The 19,084-nt window shown below is 33.4% G+C and overlaps 1 protein-coding gene across 1 annotated transcript; it reads right to left on the bottom strand.

Moving 5' to 3' along the window:
• Positions 1-14,464: 14,464 nt before the first annotated feature.
• Positions 14,465-17,334, bottom strand: LOC146953758 (uncharacterized). Its single transcript, XM_085742639.1, has one exon. The coding sequence runs from the start codon at positions 17,332-17,334 to the stop codon at positions 14,710-14,712; it is 2,625 nt and encodes an 874-aa protein (XP_085598765.1). The 3' UTR covers positions 14,465-14,709.
• Between the last annotated feature and the right edge of the window lie 1,750 nt (positions 17,335-19,084).

The following is a 19,084-nucleotide window of genomic DNA, read 5'->3' as shown; positions in this document are numbered from 1 at the left end:
TAATATCTTATCATATATCAATCATACTTTGCATATCAAACAGGGCTCCGTCTCCCGTGCGAGCCCTTCATGGGTCACGTACGGTGGGAGACTAGTACTTTTTTTTTTCTTGCAAAATGAATCTTGGTCCATTGGATATATGCATGGTAGGTAATGTATGGTTGTGACATAAAGTTGGAGTGGCCCACTGAATTGTTTTTGTTTAACATCAATTTAAATTTGAAAAAATACACTAAGCTTAAAATTAGTTTTAGTAAAGGGTGTTTTGGGAATAGTCTCAAATAATTTGTTTTTTCCCGGAAACCGCATAGAGACAGTATCATGTAATTTTTTTTATTTGCTATTCGGCGTTATCCGAGTTAGACATATAATTAAGGATGACTAAAATTTTGTATGCGTTTTTTTAATGAAATTTTTTGTATAAATTATATTAGCAAAAAAATTCATCCTAAACCAGTACGGGACGGATATATATCTCAACAAATCAAATCTAATTTTCTTTATTTTATTTTGCTTATATATCTCAACAAACCAAATCTAATTTTATTTTTTTATTATTTTGCATATATATCTCAACAAACCAAATCTAATTTTATTTTTTTATTTTATTTTTGCAATAATATCTCAACAAAGTTATCCAATTAACTATTGATTTTTTTGCTTTTTCATCTAACTTTTGTAGTTCCTTTCTTTTTTCAAATTAATGTTTTGCTTTTTCATCTAACTTTCGTAGTTCCTTTCTTTTTTCAAATTAATGATTTGTTAGAATATTCTCAATTAATAACGACTAACGTGTTAGAATATTCTCAATTAATAACGACTAACGATAATGTTTTGCTTTTTCATCTAACTTTCGTAGTTCCTTTCTTTTTTCAAATTAATGATTTGTTAGAATATTCTCAATTAATAACGACTAACGAATAACGACTAACGTGTTAGAATATTCTCAATTAATAACGACTAACGATTTGTTAGAATTGAATATAGTGTTAGAATATTCAATGTTTTGCTTTTTCATCTAACTTTCGTAGTTCCTTTCTTTTTTCAAATTAATGACTTTTTTCAAATTAATGATTTGTTAGAATATTCTCAATTAATAACGACTAACGAATAACGACTAACGTGTTAGAATATTCTCAATTAATAACGACTAACGATTTGTTAGAATTGAATATAGTGTTAGAATATTCAATAACGACTAACGTGTTAGAATATTCTCAATTAATAACGACTAACGTTTTGCTTTTTCATCTAACTTTCGTAGTTCCTTTCTTTTTTCAAATTAATGACTTTTTTCAAATTAATGATTTGTTAGAATATTCTCAATTAATAACGACTAACGAATAACGACTAACGTGTTAGAATATTCTCAATTAATAACGACTAACGATTTGTTAGAATTGAATATAGTGTTAGAATATTCAATAACGACTAACGTGTTAGAATATTCTCAATTAATAACGACTAACGATTTGTTAGAATTGAATATATTTTGTATATTTTTGGTAGTGGTCGGGGTTTGAACCCCGGACCTTGCATATTTTATACATTGTCTCAACCAACTGAGCTAAGCCCACGAGGACGAATATATTTTGTATATATCAAAATATGAAAGTCATTTTATTAAAAAAAATAATAATATGAAAGTCATTATTGAGTCACTACGAGTCATCCCGTGCTTAGCACGGGTCACTACACTAGTTAATCCTAAAATATTGCTTCGTTAATTAGTTTTTTTTTTACGCATAAAAACAATCCAGAAGTCCTAGCTCAACTGGCAAAATGCCGAAATTGTTAGGCCGGATGCCATGACCGGGGTTCGAACCCCGGTACCTCCACTTGTGTGTGTGAGTTTATATATAATGGTTCGCCATTTCGTCTATATAATAATAATTTTTTCATATATAAGTAATGTCTACTGGGATTTTCACCTAGAGAGAATAAACAAAAGCACGTAAGAATTAAACAAAATCAGTTTCATTTTTTAAAATTAATATATATATATATATATATATATATATATATATATATATATATATATATGGGGCTGCCTGCTTTTGTTGAATGTCATTCAAAGTATCTGGGGCTGCTTGCTTTTGTTGGTAGGTCTAAGAAACAAGTTTTCAATTTTGTCCAAGATAGGATGTGAAAGAAGCTGAAAGGTTGGAAAGAAAAATTTCTATCAACTGCTGGGAGAGAAGTTTTGATCAAATCAGTGGTTCAAGCTATTCCTACGTATGTGATGAGTTGTTTTCTACTTCCGATGGGTTTATGTGAGCATATTGAAAGTATGATTAGTAAGTTTTGGTGGGGTAGCAAACAAGGTGAACGTAAAATTCATTGGATTAAATGGGAGACATTATGTAAGGAAAAAAAGAAAGGTGTAATAGGCTTTCGAACATTTCATGAGTTTAACCTTGCAATGTTGTCTAAACAAGGTTGGCGTATTATGCACAACGAAGACTTATTGATTTCACAATGTTTGAAAGCAAGGTATTTTCCTAGAAGCAATTTCTTGAAAGCTTCATCTGGTTACTGCCCAAGTTATACTTGGAGAAGTATTTTGCAAGCACGAGTGGATGTTATTGAAAAAGCTGGTATTTGGAGAGTAGGAGACGGTCGTCTAATTAATGTATGGGAGGATAATTGGTTTCCTTATCAAAATGGACACAAGATTTGGTCCCCTCCCCCTAATTGTGATATTATGTTTGTCTCAGATCTCATTCACCATGATATTCGATGTTGGAATGCTCCTTTAATTAGTGAAATTTTTCTCCCTTTCGAGGCTCAGCAAATTCTTCAATTGCCAATGTCTTTCTCTCAATTGCAAGATGAATTTGTGTGGGGTGATTCACGGTCAGCTACTTTTTCTGTGAAGAGTTCATACCATTTCTTAAAGGCAAGGCGTGAAGCAGATGACTCACATAGCTCAATGCAGGACAACAATCACCAAGTGTGGAAAAAATTATGGAAAATAAAACGTATTCCAAGACACGTCCACTTTTCTTGGAGGATTCTACATGAAAAACTACCAGTAAAAAATGATCTGTTTAAAAGAGGAATAAGTAATGATCCATTGTGTGTTCTTTGTGGGGAACATAATGAGACAATTTCACACCTCTTTATGGAGTGTTATTGGTCAAAGCAGATATGGTTTGCTTCCTCTTTAGGTGTGGTGTTTGATTCGCATGATTCCATGTATGTTCCTTTTCATAAGTGGTTAGAGGAAAATATTATTGATGTCGATGATCATATTATAGTTCATGTGCTGGCATTGTGTTATGAGATATGGTGTGCTAGAAATAAGAAATATTTTGAGGGGACTGATGTTGATGTGGCTGCCACTATTCAAAAGGCACAAAGATCTATTGTGAATTTTAAGAGTGCTAGTACGGTGTTGGTGGAGACACTAAGTGGAGATCCAACTTTGCCAATATCTGATGTTCATTGGACACCTCCTTTTAGTGGTTTCTATAAGCATAATGTTGACGTAGCAGGTCCGATAGAGGGTGATAAGTTGGGTATTGGTGTTGTGGTGAGAGACAACGAAGGTGTTGTCGTTGGTGCTAGTTCTTGGCAAGTATTTTCATTACCAGATTCAGAGGTTGCAGAAGCCTTAGCTATGCGGAAGGGTTTGGAATTTGCAAAAGACATGTCTTTTCTGAATCTTATAGCAGAATCAGATGTTTCTAATGTGGTTTCAGAGTTGAATGCTCACCAACAATCTCCCAACTATGTTGGCTCTATTATTCGAGATTGCATTAGTTTTAAGGGTAGTTTTCGTAGTTTAAATTTTTTGCATGTTAGGCGTGAAACCAACCAAGCTACTCATTATTTAGCTAAATATGCTAAGAATTTAGATTCTATATGGGTCGAAGAAACTCTGCCTTATATTTCTGCAGTCTTGACATTTGATTTATTGCCAGACTTTCGTTAATGAAAATGTCTTTAACGTCAATATATATATATATATATATATATATATATATATATATATATATATATATACATATATACATATAGGGTTATGTTACAAGACACCTTCATAAAAAGTAGTGTGGTGTCTTTTATCAAGTCACACCTCAAGGTGTGATTTTCACTTTTTTAGTTATAACTTTGATAAAAGACACCTTCATAAAAAGTAGTTGGTGTCTTTTAACAAATGCTCATAGAGTAACTTGATAAAAGACACCTTCACAAAAGGTGTCTTCTATCATAACCCATATATATATATATATATATATATATATATATATATATATATATATATATATATATATATATATATATATATATATATATATATATATAAACAAGGCACATATGTATTAAACAAAATCAATTGCATTTCAACTAGAGAGAATAAACAATGCTAGCTACGATTTCCAAAAATGCCAAAAACACCCTTTTGTTAAATGTGAATCCAAAATCAATAGTCTTTTTTAAAATCAATATATACTTAAAAAATACAATTCTAGTGGGTCACATATTCGATAAATCTTAGCCATTTAAAAGTTTTTAAGAAGAACCAATAATGGAAATTCATTTTGCAAAAAAAAAAAAAAAAAATTCAAGTCTCCTACCGTAGCCTTTGCCATCAAACGGCAAACAGACCCTAAAATAATGTTTTAACTGTGAGTTTTTGTTTGTGCAAAAAAAACAATGTTTTAACTGTGAGTATTCGGTTAAACTCAAGTGCACGTGCGTGAAATGTGATTGTCACCATGTGTATGTGGGGCTCCATGTTTCACACTGCTGGTGCTACTCATGCTTCTTAGATTCTTAGTTGTGCTTGTTATTCCTTAGCCTAAAAACGGAACGGAAAGTGGACTCCTGAATCATAATTTTTACTCGAGGTACTAATGTAATTTGTTCTAATATGAAAAGAGAAATATTTAATTAAAATAGAAAGTATTTCCATCGTATAAAATATAGACATATACACAAAGTTTAAAAAGTAAGTGTAAAAATAGAGTTCATGATCCATTTACTGATTGCTCCATTTAGTCCATTTAGGTTATCGATGCATGACATGTGGCAAAAAAAAGATATATGACAAAGTAACTATTTACACTTACTTTTGAACCTTTTGTTTTGAAGATAAGGGAGAATAAACTTGCATGTTTTAGTAACTTGTAACTCGTCTAAGCTTGATTCGATGAGAATTAATTCAACTAGAAATTCGGTTCGAGTTCGATGCCAACTCTTTTTTAAATTTGAGTTTGACTCATCTAAAGTTCACAAATAGTACAATTCAACCGGTTAGATTCAGTTTGTTTGCTTCAATCACATAACTCAAAAAGTAAATTTATTTCTTCAAAACAACCATTTTTTGTATGCTACACTACCATTGGAATCACAAAACAAATCCACCTAAATTTTATAACAAATCAATTAATCCCTCCGTTTCAAAATATAAGCAAAATCCACTTTTTAGGTTCATTCATTTAATGATATATGTGATTTATAATATGGACAACATACATCATTAAATAAATGAACCTAAAAAGTGAATTTTGCTTATATTTTAAAACGGATGGAGTAAGAGTCAATAATGGAATACAGCAAGAAGAGAGAGAAACTAAGAAAAGTAAAATTGATTAAAAACAAATATGTATGGGGAAAAGGAGAACAATGATTTTTTTTTTTTGATACCTATTTATCCCCGTACTTGCTTTCTGAATTCTTGTCGGATGACAGTATAAATTAGATGGAAGAATGAATTTGATTAAAGGCTAAAATATGGTATTGGTCCCTGCAAAATGGGCCGGTTTTGGTTTTAGTCCCTGCAAATTTTTTTTATAGTTTTTGGTCCCTGCAAAAATAGGACAGTTTTGGTTTTAGTCTCTGCAATTTTTTTTTTATAGTTTTTGGTCCCTGCAAAAATAGGTCAGTTTTGGTTTTAGTCCCTGCAATTTTTTTTTATAGTTTTTGGTCCCTGCAAAAAATTTTGTTTTTGGAAATAGTCCCTGACCCCAATTATGTGATGATTTGTCACTTGTGCATATGTGGCATATGTGTTTACTTAAAATTTTTTTTTTTTGATAAGCAAGGAACGTAGACAGACATCAAGAGGCATCATCGACGTCCCAACTAAGTTGGCACTTCGAGAGGCCTCCATCCTATGCCGCAACACTCTAAAATTTTATTAAAAAAGGGAAAAATAATTACAAAAGGAGGGGGGACAAGACCAAAACCCTCCAAAAAACAAAAAGAAAAACAAGAGAAACAGAAAAGAAACAGAAGAAACAAAAAAAAAAACAACCAAAAAACAGATCATGGAAATCTATAATTTGGAAGTCCACATCTATCCCTATAGAGATCAAGCCATAAAACAATAGGAATAGAGCCTAGCCAGACTATACCAACATAGGAGTGACCCATAGAAGCCAACCTATCTGCGCAACTGTTTCATCTAGTATTCCAACAGAGACAATGCAGTGATCAGTGGAACCCTGAGCACTGGATTTAGAAGACTTCTTTGAAAGAACATGTTGGACCTTCAGTTTCTACTTCTGATTTCTTGTAAGAATAAGACCTGCAGATGCGCCAGCTGCAGCTTCAGCTGCTGATCGAGCATCATACTCTCGGACTCTTTCCCACAAATCTAAACCATGTTGAATGTTCTTGCTAGGATGTACCTCTTGTCTTTGTAATTGAGCTGGACCCACAGGAATTTCCTCAAGTACATGAACGGATGTGTTGGGCAGCCTTTCTTGATGGATTTCTGTGTCAACATTTTTTTCTTGATGGATGTGTTTACTTAATAAAAAGAATATTATTTTTTATAATTTATATAACAATAATTATTTTTTAATTAAAAAATAATAATAAAACAGATGAAATAATTATTTTTTAATTTATAAAAGTGACAAATCATCACATAACTGGGGTCAGGGACTATTTCCAAAAACAAAAATTTTTGCAAGGACCAAAAACTATAAAAAAAAATTGCAGGGACTAAAACCAAAACTGGCCTATTTTTGCAGGGACCAAAAACTATAAAAAAAATTTCCAGGGACTAAAACCAAAACTGGCCTATTTTGCAGGGACCAATACCATATTTTAGCCTTGATTAAATTAGAAAATTGAATGTACCCATAAAAAAATAGGAAATTCCTTAAAAAAAAAAAAAAAGGAAATGGAAGTGAGTTGGAGTCTTCTCTATATGAATAAACAAAAAAAAGGGGGGGAAGGCGGAGCGTGTGTTTCCTATAAAGTTCATGAAACTATAAAATCATGTACACACCTCTCTTTATATTTTTTTAAGGAAGGTACACACCATATTATGAAAAGATATAGATTTAAATAAAACTAATGATATCTATACAACCATTTGATAACAATTTTGGTGACAACCATATTTTTCTCTATTTTTATTGGTCAAGAACAATAGAGATAGAAAAAGGAAGACAAATGATGAGAATGTCATATGAATATGAGAGATAAAGTGGTTCAAAAGTTGTCACAAAATAATTATACTAATATCATTTCTTTTTAAATAAAAAGTTGTGGTATTTGAACAACTATTTGAACTAGTAAATGACTCGTATATTTGCACGGGTCACATAACATTGCAATAATTATATAAAAAATAATTACAGTATTAATATTATCAAATGTTTAAGAATATTAAATGAAAATGATTAGCATTAATGTAATTTTTCTATTATTTATTTCATATATATATATATATATATATATATATATATATATATATAGTTGTGAATTTTATTTGTTTATATATGCGAAAAAAGAATTATGGACATATATGAGAAAAGTGATATGATAAAATTTTGGAAAGTTTTGACTATTTTCAAAATATAAACATTAATGTAGTGTTTTTATTAAATAACTTTATATGCAAAATACCGTTCAATGTTTGCACCGCATCCGTTGTAGATTTTATGTGCTTATATCTACAAAAATAAATTTTTAAGTACATATAAGAGAAAGTCGATATGATGAAATTTTGGAAAATCATGATCATTTTTAAAATATCAACATTTTTTTTTGAAGAAATAAAAATGGATTATATTAACAACGGTAGTGAATCCTCCTTAGCACAAGGTCTACTAAAGAGACCACCCTAATATACCAAGAGTCAAAACAATATTCTCAGATACAAAGTGAACTGTAATACCGTGAACTTGAAAAATAAACGTGTGTAGATGTGGAGAGAGGAAAACACCCCACTTAACAATTAAATTGAATTAATCACAGCCATTAATTATAATTAAAATGAATGGTCATGATTTGGAGTAAGTGTTTAGACTTACTCTTGGAGTCAATGGATCCCCACTCATATATATATATATATATATGTATATGTATATATATATATATATATGTATATGTATATATATATATATATATGTATATGTATATGTATATATATATATATATGTATATCTATATATATATATGTATATATATATGTATATATATATATATATATATATGTATATATATATATATGGGGTTTGCTAGGATACACCCACTAGTTTTTATTAAGATGTGTTTTAGCAAAGATATAACTAAAAAGTTGTTAAATACACCTTAAGGTGAATGTTGCTAAAACACACCTTCTAAAAAATAAGTGGGTGTATGTTAGCAACTCCTATAGGCATTTGCTAGGATACACCCACTTATTTTTTAGAAGGTGTGTTTTAGCAGGTTATAACTAAAAAGTAGTTAAATACACCTTAAGGTGTAGCTTGCTAAAACACTCCCACATAAAAACTAGTGGGTGTGCTCTAGCAAATCCCTATATATATATATATGTATATATATATATATATATATATATATATGTATGTATATATATATATATATGTATGTATATATATATATATATATATATATGTATGTATATATATATATATATATATATGTATGTATATATATATATATATATGTATGTATATATATATATATATATATGTATGTATATATATATATATATGTATGTATATATATATATATATATATATATATATATGAAAACTTGTTTTCATGTACATATATGAAAAAGTAGATATGATAAATTTTTGAAAAATCATTATTTTCAAAATATCAAAATTAATGTAGTGTTTCTATTTAATAACTTCTTATTTTATATGTAAAACACCGTCCAATGTTTGCACCGCTGCATCTATTGCAGATTTTATGTGTTGATATCTGCATGAACAAATTTTTATGGACATATATGAGAAAAGTGATATGATAAAATTTTGGAAAGTTTTGACTATTTTCAAAATATAAACATTAATGTAGTGTTTTTATTAAATAACTTTATATGCAAAATACCGTTCAATGTTTGCACCGCATCCGTTGTAGATTTTATGTGTTTATATCTACAAAAATAAATTTTTAAGTACATATATGAGAAAGTTGATATGATGAAATTTTAAAGAGACCACCCCAATATATCGAGAGTCAAAACAATATTCTCATATACAAAGGTCAGTCGATACCTAGACAAAACATAGGGTTCGACCACCATCTATGAGAACTGTACACAAATGTGGTATTATTTGCTTTTAGCCACCAAAACGAATGAAACTTAACTTTGTCCAAAAGATGATCAATGGGGGTTTGGATGTTATTAAAGAGCCTGTTATTACGCTCATTCCAAACCAACCAAACACACAACAACCAAATTAGCTGTAGAAAAGATATGTGAGTCTTCGAATGACCTGTGTAATGAATAAACTGAATGAAGTGCTCACGAATATTGTGAGGGTCGACACCTAAAACGCGTATCCAAGACCTGATATGCTGCCACAACGAACTGAATATATCGCAATGAAGGAACAAATGGGATGCTGTTTCATCCTGACCGTACCCCGCCACACACCTAACCGCGTCAGTCTGAATAATGCCGCACCTCACTAGGTTGTTCTTGGTCGATAACATGTCCCGCAACAATCGCCAAGCCAGGATAGAGACCTTCAAAGGAACCTGCTTATGCCAAACAAGTTCTCCCATAACCTCAGGAGAGTGATGGGCCTGATCAGTCAGAATCTAATATGCGCCACTCATAGTGTAACCGTCAGAAATGTCGGGATCCTACTGCCACCTGTCAGAAATATCAGACTGTAAAACAATACCGTCAAGTCAATGCCTACACTCCACTACCATGTCCTCCTCCCACACCCACAAACGTCTCCTCCACCTCCACACTTGACCTCCATCCTCCCAACCAAGCGCATAAATCTCCTCTACCATACTCAACTTATTAGTCGACAAATTAAATAAACGAGGAAAATGCATACGTAAAGGGACATCAACAACCCACCTATCAAACCAAAAGAAAGTGTTTACACCATCCTCTATCCTTCTCGACACCCTCTATGGAAACCAGCCCACCTCGGTACCCCATCCCAAATCTTCGCAATCTCTATCCACCACGAGGAAACACTCCGTCCCCCAACCTCCAACCTCCCTGTCTCCTCACCATATCTCGCCACCAAAACCCTATATCAACATTAACGTAGTGTTTCTATAAAAAAATTATATGAAAATTAGGGATATTAGGAGATTAAAAGAGATATGAATAAACTATTTTCCTATATTTATGACATAAAAGAGTAGAATAAATTGTTCTCCTATATTTATGTCATAATATATTGCATGCACTTTCTTATAATTTAATAGCAACTTGACAATGAAGCCCACTAATATTGTGACATTAGAAGTCTAACCGAGGATCTTTTTAGTAACAGTTTGAATCTCTCACAAGCATCATAAAGAGGTTCACTCTCCCCCTGCTTAAAATTGGAGATTTTATGTATCTTCTTCAAATATTTGGACATAGGAAAAAAAAAAAAAAACCTCTCAAGGAGCATAAGCTCTAACTCGTCCCAGATAACCTGTCCCGCAACAATCGCCAAGCTAAGATAGAGACCTTCAAAGGAACCTGCTTATGCCAAACAAGTTCTTCCATAACCTCAGGAGAGTGATGGGCCTGATCAGTCAGAATCTGATATGCGCCACTCATAGTGTAACCTCAGGAGAGTCATGGACTCCTGGATCATAATTTTAACTTGTTATAGCGAGGGACTAAATCCATGTATGAAAAGGCAAAGATTTAATTAAGAGAGAACGTATTCCCATGTACAAAATATAGACACGGACCTCATTTCCTAATACACTGTTTTTATTTTTATCCTCCTATATGGACACTCTTTAGCATTTTCATATATATGAATTTTGTTACAATACACTCACTCTTTTTTTATAAAGGTTTATGTTAGCAACTTGTATCTTTTGCTTTGGAAAAGAACATGTTTTGCAATTTACATTTAAATGATATTTTTTAATTTTAAATGTCCTAGATTTTGAGTCTTCCTCGGTCTCTCTTTCCTTGTTCCCCGTTAAATTGCTTTTTATCACTGTTCTTCGCCCTCTTTCTCGTTGCAGATTTAATAAATAAGTAAAGACCTTAAAATAAGAACAGTTGCAATAATATATTCATCATTTTCGTAGAAGAATCATGGTGGAACCTCTTTCTAATCATGTACACACACCTCTTTCTAATCATGCTTCTTAGTTGTGCTTGTTATTCCTTAGCTTTAAACCTGTATCATAATTTGGATTCGTTGGAACGAGGACTCGTTTGTCGTAGTATGAAAAGATAGAGATTTAAATAAAAGAGAAATGTTAATGAGTGTACTAAAGCGCTTATTTTAGATAGTAAATTTTTATGAAAATTTGTGCAATGCATCGAATTGATAAGTTAACTCAATCTTTCATTTTTAGCTCCAAACCTTTATTAGTTTTATCTTTAAATGTTGACGTTTAAAAAAATGGGTCATGCTACTTGTACCGTTAAGGCACATGTTAAGGAGTTGATAAATGGTACATATTTATTACAAAACATTAATTTTCAATCTCTAGAAGAATAAATTGACACAATTTTCTATACAACATTTCCATTTTAGGTTCCTAAACATATGTCATAAGGGTACAAGTTACCATTTCCCTAAAAAAATTATATTTAATTTATTACATGTTAAAAATATCTAATTTTTTAATAAAAGAGATTATTAAAATGTTCTTAACACGCGTGTCAAAAAATCATTTAAAAATATAAAAGTTTAAGTATAATTAAACAAATTTTAATTTAACAAGGACCAACACACACTTTTAGTCCTTGCAAAATAATTTTTTTTTTATTATACTTAAACTTTTACATTTTTGAAATATTTTTTACAAATTTATTTAGAACATTATACAAAGTTTGTGCGTAAAAAAGTACCTCAAAATTTGATTATTAGACCTTGAGGCTTACTATAACCTATTTTAGAGGGAAACTCAGTCTACAAGACACAGAGGACAAAAATGGAGGTCCTCACCTGAACCATCTTGACGAACAAGAAACAAAGGCGTCAAGTTAATTGACGTTAATCAAGCGCTTATTAGAAGTGATGATAGGTCTTCTTACATTATTTTTAGCATGTTTTTCAGTCATTTTTGGTAGGTTTTACTGAAGTAGATAAAATAGTCACAAGAAAGGGGGGGTTTGAATTGTGACCCTTTAAAAATTATCCTGAAACTTAAAAGTTATTCTCAAGTAGTTTACTTGGAATGTTTAAGTTAACTTTCTGAACTCAGAACGTTCTGAAGTTCATACACAGAAACTGATTAATAAAGTAAATGTGTTGGTGTGTGTTGTGTATACTGAAATTAAAGAGTATAAGGAAGAAAGAAAGAGCACACAGAGATTTATAGAGGTTCACCCAATGTGGGCTAGTCTCTCCTCACAATCTTGTGAGAGTTTCCACTATGATGCTTGAGATAACCTCTCAAGTCCTGCACCTTACAATCTTTGTTCACCTGAACAATAACAATCCTGTATTCTCTAAGCCTCAGCAGGCTTGCACCTTCTTGCTAAGTTACCCACTTAGACTTTTACAACCTTTGCTCAAACTAACACTTTAGTACCCCTAAAGCTAGATGAGACTTAGTTACAATTTGTATGGAAGTTGAATGTTTGTGAATCAAACATAGGAGGAAGAAGAGAAAGGAGTTATCTTAGATAACAAAAAGTATTGATTTGCACTAAGTAATGAAAGCCTTAGAGATTGATCAATTTCAGTTTGCAAGAGCTTCAAACAAAATCAAAGTTGTTTTCTTGTATGCTTTGCAATGGTGCAAGTAATGCTGAGACTTTGAACTGTATTTATAGAGTCCTTGGGCTCAAATAGCCGTTGTGGGGTGTCCAATGGTGTTATGCCATGTGTCCTGGGTCCCACAAGCTTTTACTTGAAATTCTGGGCAAACATTCTGATCTCTGATGAACTTCAGAATGTTGTTGCGTTCATGATGATCTTCATCTGGGTTCATCATGTTCTTCATCTGGGTTCATCATATATGAATGAACATATGAAGTTCTGGGTGTGTCATATGCTTTTCATATGAATTTCTGGGCAATAACCAAAGTATGGACTTTTCTTCATACTTCAGAAAGTTCAGTTGCCAGATCTGCCTTGGAACTTGGTGCAGGAGGATATAGTGGGATTCTGCATCTTCATACACAGGCTTTGAGAGATTGTGTGGTCCTTGTTCTGTACCAACTCTCATGCGTGTCTATCTCTGATTGAGCAGGACATATTTGCTTTGCTTTTGCTTTTGCTTTTCACCTACTGTACTGTTCATAAAGTAGGCCTGTGCTGAGCTGAACATTCTGATCATCAGAATGTTCCATTTGTTTCACTTAGGATGATTTGTAAGACTACCATTTGATGTAATCAAATCCTAATAGTGAAACACAATGAAGAGCAGTAAATATAACATCTAGGATGATATTCCCTTGTGGAATATTCCTAGGACTTTAATGTTCATAGTCTTAAATGAACATAAAGTATCCTTTTTGACATAATCCTTGTATATGCCTTTATTGCTTGATTGATCCATGCAAAAGTACTTCTCTTGACATTTATTTATGTCACATGTGCCTTGCATGACCTTGATCCATGTTCTTGAGATTCTGGGCTTGTATAAAAGCAACCTTCTGATCTCTTGTGCGAACATTCTGATCTCTGAGCAACATTCTGATCTAACTTTCTGACCTCAGTGTTAGATCTTGAATTCAAATGTCCTTTGATTTCTTTATTCTTGGTATGATTTAAACCTTGTTCCTGTCTTAGTAAAACACTCAAGAGCACAAGTTAAATACCAAGGAATTAATCAAAGTCCATTAATTCTTTAATCATATTGGTTTATTATCTTTAAAATTAATTAGGGATTTTGCCTCAACAATCTCCCCCTTTTTGAAGATGATAAACCTATGATTTAGGATTAAGGATTTTGATTATATATATGAAGAATAACAGAGCTTGAAAATTTATTTTAATGCTCCCCCTCATTTTTATAATCCATTATGCAGAGTTTTTAAGAACTTTAAAAAGCTCCCCCTTAATTTCATAATACATTGCATTAAATAAAAATTATGCAGATTTGAACCAAACTCAATATCATTCATTAATGTAAAGCATGAAGTACAATTACATGAATATATGGTTCAAAAACAAAAAGAAATTCAAAGCATGTGATCAAGCAAAAAGTGAAGTTTCTAACTCCAATAACTAGTGATCACTAGACCTACTTAGGGCCTAAAACTAAGAAAAACTTAAGACTTAAATCCTAAAGCTTCTCCCCCTTTAGTCATCTGCAAAAAGGATAGGGAGGACAATACAGAAAGATTCAGGGAGTAGAATCCCCAGAATCAGAGGATGGTTCAGACTCAAACACAGATGGATCATCAAAAACTGGTGGATCAATGGCCAGACCAGGAGCATGGACTTTGACAGTCCAATCAGCCAAAGCACAGACAATTTTGTGTGTCTTGGTGGAGACCCTGAGTGCCCTTGAGGCTAACTTCTTAGCCCTTGAAGGCTTGGCAGGTGCAGCAGGTGGAACAGCATCAGAAGCTTCAGCCTTCTCTTTGTTGGCAGACACAAAGGTATTGAGGGAGTCAAAAAGAGCAGCCATATTAGGAAGCTTGCTTGTGGTGGAAGTTTTCATTGGTGGTGGTGGTGGAGTGTATGAGGGAATGGTGTCTGGAGTTGGAAGGTTAGAAACCAAAAAGTTGCTTGTACCAGCAACAGATCCCATTGTGGAGGATGAGAGGTTAATATTCTGACCAGTTTGAGCCATGAGCTGTACCTCAGCAGAGGGCAAAGATCCTGAGGCCATAGGCACTGGATCTGCTGACAGCTGGCTAACTTGAGCAAGAAGAGGCTCATTTGATGCATTTAAACCAGCAGAGACTTGAACATTCTGACTGACTGGAACACCTTCAGCAGGAATTTCAACATTCTGAGCTTCAGAGATTTCCACATTCTGACCTGCAGCTGGTTCCTGAACATGTTGAGTGGTGTCCTGACCATCTTGGAACACTTCATTGTTGAAGTCAGTGTTGACATCTTCAATGTTGAGATCAAACCCAGTTGTGAACTCCATTTGTTCAACTTGAACATCTTCCTCCATGGACATGTTTGAAGCTAAAATTTCTGCCACTTCCTGAGTATCTTCATCAACATTCTGAGCTATCTTCTCAGTATTTTCTTCAACTCTTTGATTTGGATCAACAGAGTTTTCCTTACCAGCCATCTGAGATATACCTTCATGAATCTCAGTTGCTTGCTTAACATTCTCAGCTTCCCTTTGAAGAGATGCATCATCATCCTTCTGAGCATCATCTTCAATCATTGATTCACCAATCAAGGCCTTGAACTGAGAGCTTCCTTCTTGAACAATCTCCTTTGCAAGTTGAGAAACTTGAGAAAACACCTCCAAAGCTGGTGGAGAGGGAGGTCTGACTTCTGCATTCTTAGGAGGTTCATCTCTGATTTCTTCTACCTTTCTTTTCTTCCTAGTTGTCTGAACCTTCTGAGCAGTAGATCTCTTAGTAGATCCAGAAGTGCCAGAGTTTGTGAAAGATGGCATGTTTGAGGTGGTGATGCGTAGCTGACCTAGTGTTTTGGATGTGAATTTCATGAAATCAAGCTTTCGGTTTTCTCCTTCAAGAGGCACCTTTGCTTTCTGAAAGATGGGAGTTAAGTGCATCCCATAAGGTAACCCAGCAACAGTTTGTTTCATGGTCAAGCAGGAATCTATCATATGTTGAATGATGATGAAACAGAGGTTCAATTTGGTTTTGGTCATGAGGTGGTAGATGATGCATAGATCCATATCAGAAACAACATCAACAGATCCACACTTAGGGACTAAGGTGTGCCTAACCATATTATGAAGGATTTTTGGAATATCTTCTAGATTTGTGGAGTTAAAAGTGCGGTTTTCTTTGGTGTATTTGACTATGAGTTGATTACGGTTAACCCTAACATCATTATACCATGAGCAAGAAAACAATTTGTTACCTTCATTAGAAATTTTCAAAGCTTTAGAGAGGAAATCTTGAGTGATGGTGATCTGAACTCCTTTTACAGAAGAGATGAGAAAGTTCTCATTTTCCTTTTTCTTCTGCTTCACAACCAGGTTGGTGTAGAACTCTCTGACCAAACCTTCATATGTGTGTTCTTGTAGAGACACAAAGTTAGTCCAGCCTTGTGGATCAGTGAACTTCTTCAGGTTCCATCCTTTTGTCTCCAAGCTTTCAAACTCAAAATACTTTGTTCTGCTTATTGGTCTGAGAGCAATCTTTTCTGCTCTCTGAGCTTTTAGAACAGCAGCAACTCTAGCAATGTCTTTTCCTTTGCCATGCTTTTTAGGAGAAATTTTCTCCTCTTCTTCAGGAGTCTTTTCTTCAGACTCTTCCTCATCATTCTCATCATCATCTTCCTGAGATGATGAACTTCCTTTTGATGGAGAGGGAGTGGCAACTTTCTTACCTTTCTTTGAGTGTTTTCTCATGGATTTCACTATTTCAGAGAGAGTTTGTTCAGAGTCTTCTTCCACTTTTTCTTCCTCTTCATCTTCAGGGATTTCCATTTCTTCTTCTGAATTCTCTTCAGTATCTTCTTCTCTTTCATCATCACTTGAATCTGTCTTATTCTCTTCGTCAGAGACAAGATTCACATGTGAGACCTTAGGTTCCTTTGATGAATGCTTCATCCTAGATGATCTTCTAGTAGGGATAGGTCTGGGTTTGGTGATGGGTTTCTTAGAGGCTTTTGATTTTGAGGATTTGGGTGGATCAAAAGCAGGATAGACCACATCTGGAAGAACAGTGTGAACAGGGGTTTCACTTAGTGGTTGTTGATCAGAGGATTGACCAGCAGCAGCGTTTGGTGGTGGTGATTGAGAATGTTCCACTTGTGGAACTTCATTATCAGAGAGTTTTGAAGTTGTTTTTGTTCTTGCCATTTTCTTCGTAAGCGAGAGAGAGAAAAACAGAGGATTTGTAAATTTTTGTGAGTTGAGAAGAAGGAAGTTTGGATTGAGATGGTTGTAGAATAATCAGAAGTGGTTGTTGATTATATAGACCAAACGTGCAGAAGGGAAAGAGAAAGGGAGAGAAAATGATAGCAGTTTGCATTGGGAAGGAGGAAACTGCAGAAAAGTAACGGTCAGAGGAGAGAGAGAGAGAAAAGTAGCCGTTTGTGGGAAATGGAAGGGATTGGTTGATTTGATAGTTCAGGTTTTACATGGTGGTTAAAACTTAAACTCATCTTCTTATAACCAAACATTAAATGCTTAAGATTATAGAAGGATTTTTGGATAAAGTCAACACAAAATCTCACGCATGAGATAGTTGACCCAGAAATCAAATTTTGAACATAACTGAGTTTTGTGGACATCCTGAAAGGATGAAACCCAGATGAACAAACTTGTGAATGTTGATTGAATGAATGTTAGGATGAACATTCTGATCATATGAACATTCTGACCTGATGAACGTTCTGAACTCAAGAACATTCTGAGCTCAGGAACATTCTGAACTCAGGAACATTCTGATGAATGTTCTGATTATGATAGATCTATCTGATTTGCATCAGATGACATCAAGGGGTTTAGTCTAAGGCCCTTAGTGATCTGTAATCAATCTTTATTGGGATTTTTTATGATTGACAGTTTTTCTTTAAGAAAATTGAATCTATCCTCAACAAGGGGTTTTGTGAAAATGTCAGCTAGTTGATTTTCAGTATCAACAAAGCTTAATGCAATATTCTTTTTCTGAACATGATCTCTAATGAAATGATGCTTTATTTCAATATGTTTAGACCTAGAATGCTGAATAGGGTTCTTAGAAAGATTAATTGCACTTGTATTATCACAGAAAATAGGAACACTTGTGTACCTTAATGAGTAGTCTTCCAACTGATTTCTTACCCATAAAATTTGAGAGCAACAACTAGCTGCAGATACATACTCAGCTTCAGTTGTGGAAAGTGCAATGGTGTTTTGCTTTCTGCAAGACCATCCAATCAATGCTTGTCCCAAGAATTGACATGAGCCACTTGTACTTTTCCTCTCAACTTTGTCTCCAGCATAGTCAGCATCACAATATGCTACAAGATCAAAACTAGAACCTTTTCTATACCAAAGGCCAAGATCAGTAGTACCTACTAGATATCTAAAAATCCTTTTAACTGCAGTTAAATGGGATTCTTTTGCACAAGTTTGAAATCTAGCACATAAACCTACTGCAAACATAATGTCAGGTCTGCTAGCAGTCAAATATAATAATGAGCCTATCATGCCTCTATATTCTTTTTCAGAAATAGATTTTCCACTCTCATCCTTATCTAAACTTGAAGATGGATGCATAGGGGTGACCATGATTTTTGCCTCATTCATTTTATATTTCTTAAGAATGTCTTTGACATACTTTTCTTGATTTATGAAAATTCCATTTGGATGTTGTTTGATTTGTAAACCAAGGAAGAAACCAAGTTCACCCATCATGCTCATCTCAAATTCACTTTGCATAAGGTTGGAAAATTCTTCACACATTTTCATTTTGGTGGCACCAAAAATAATATCATCCACATAAACTTGAACAATAAGTAAGTCAGAATCATGTGTTTTTCTAAAAAGTGTGGTATCAATTTTTCCTCTTGAAAAACCATTTTCAATTAAAAATGTGCTAAGTCTGTCATACCAAGCTCTAGGA

The sequence above is a fragment of the Medicago sativa genome, chromosome 1 (genome assembly GCF_051527215.1).
Source record: "Medicago sativa cultivar Bolivia chromosome 1, Bolivia_mono, whole genome shotgun sequence".
Lineage (NCBI taxonomy): Eukaryota > Viridiplantae > Streptophyta > Magnoliopsida > Fabales > Fabaceae > Medicago > Medicago sativa.
This window is presented reverse-complemented; position numbering and strand designations above follow the sequence as displayed.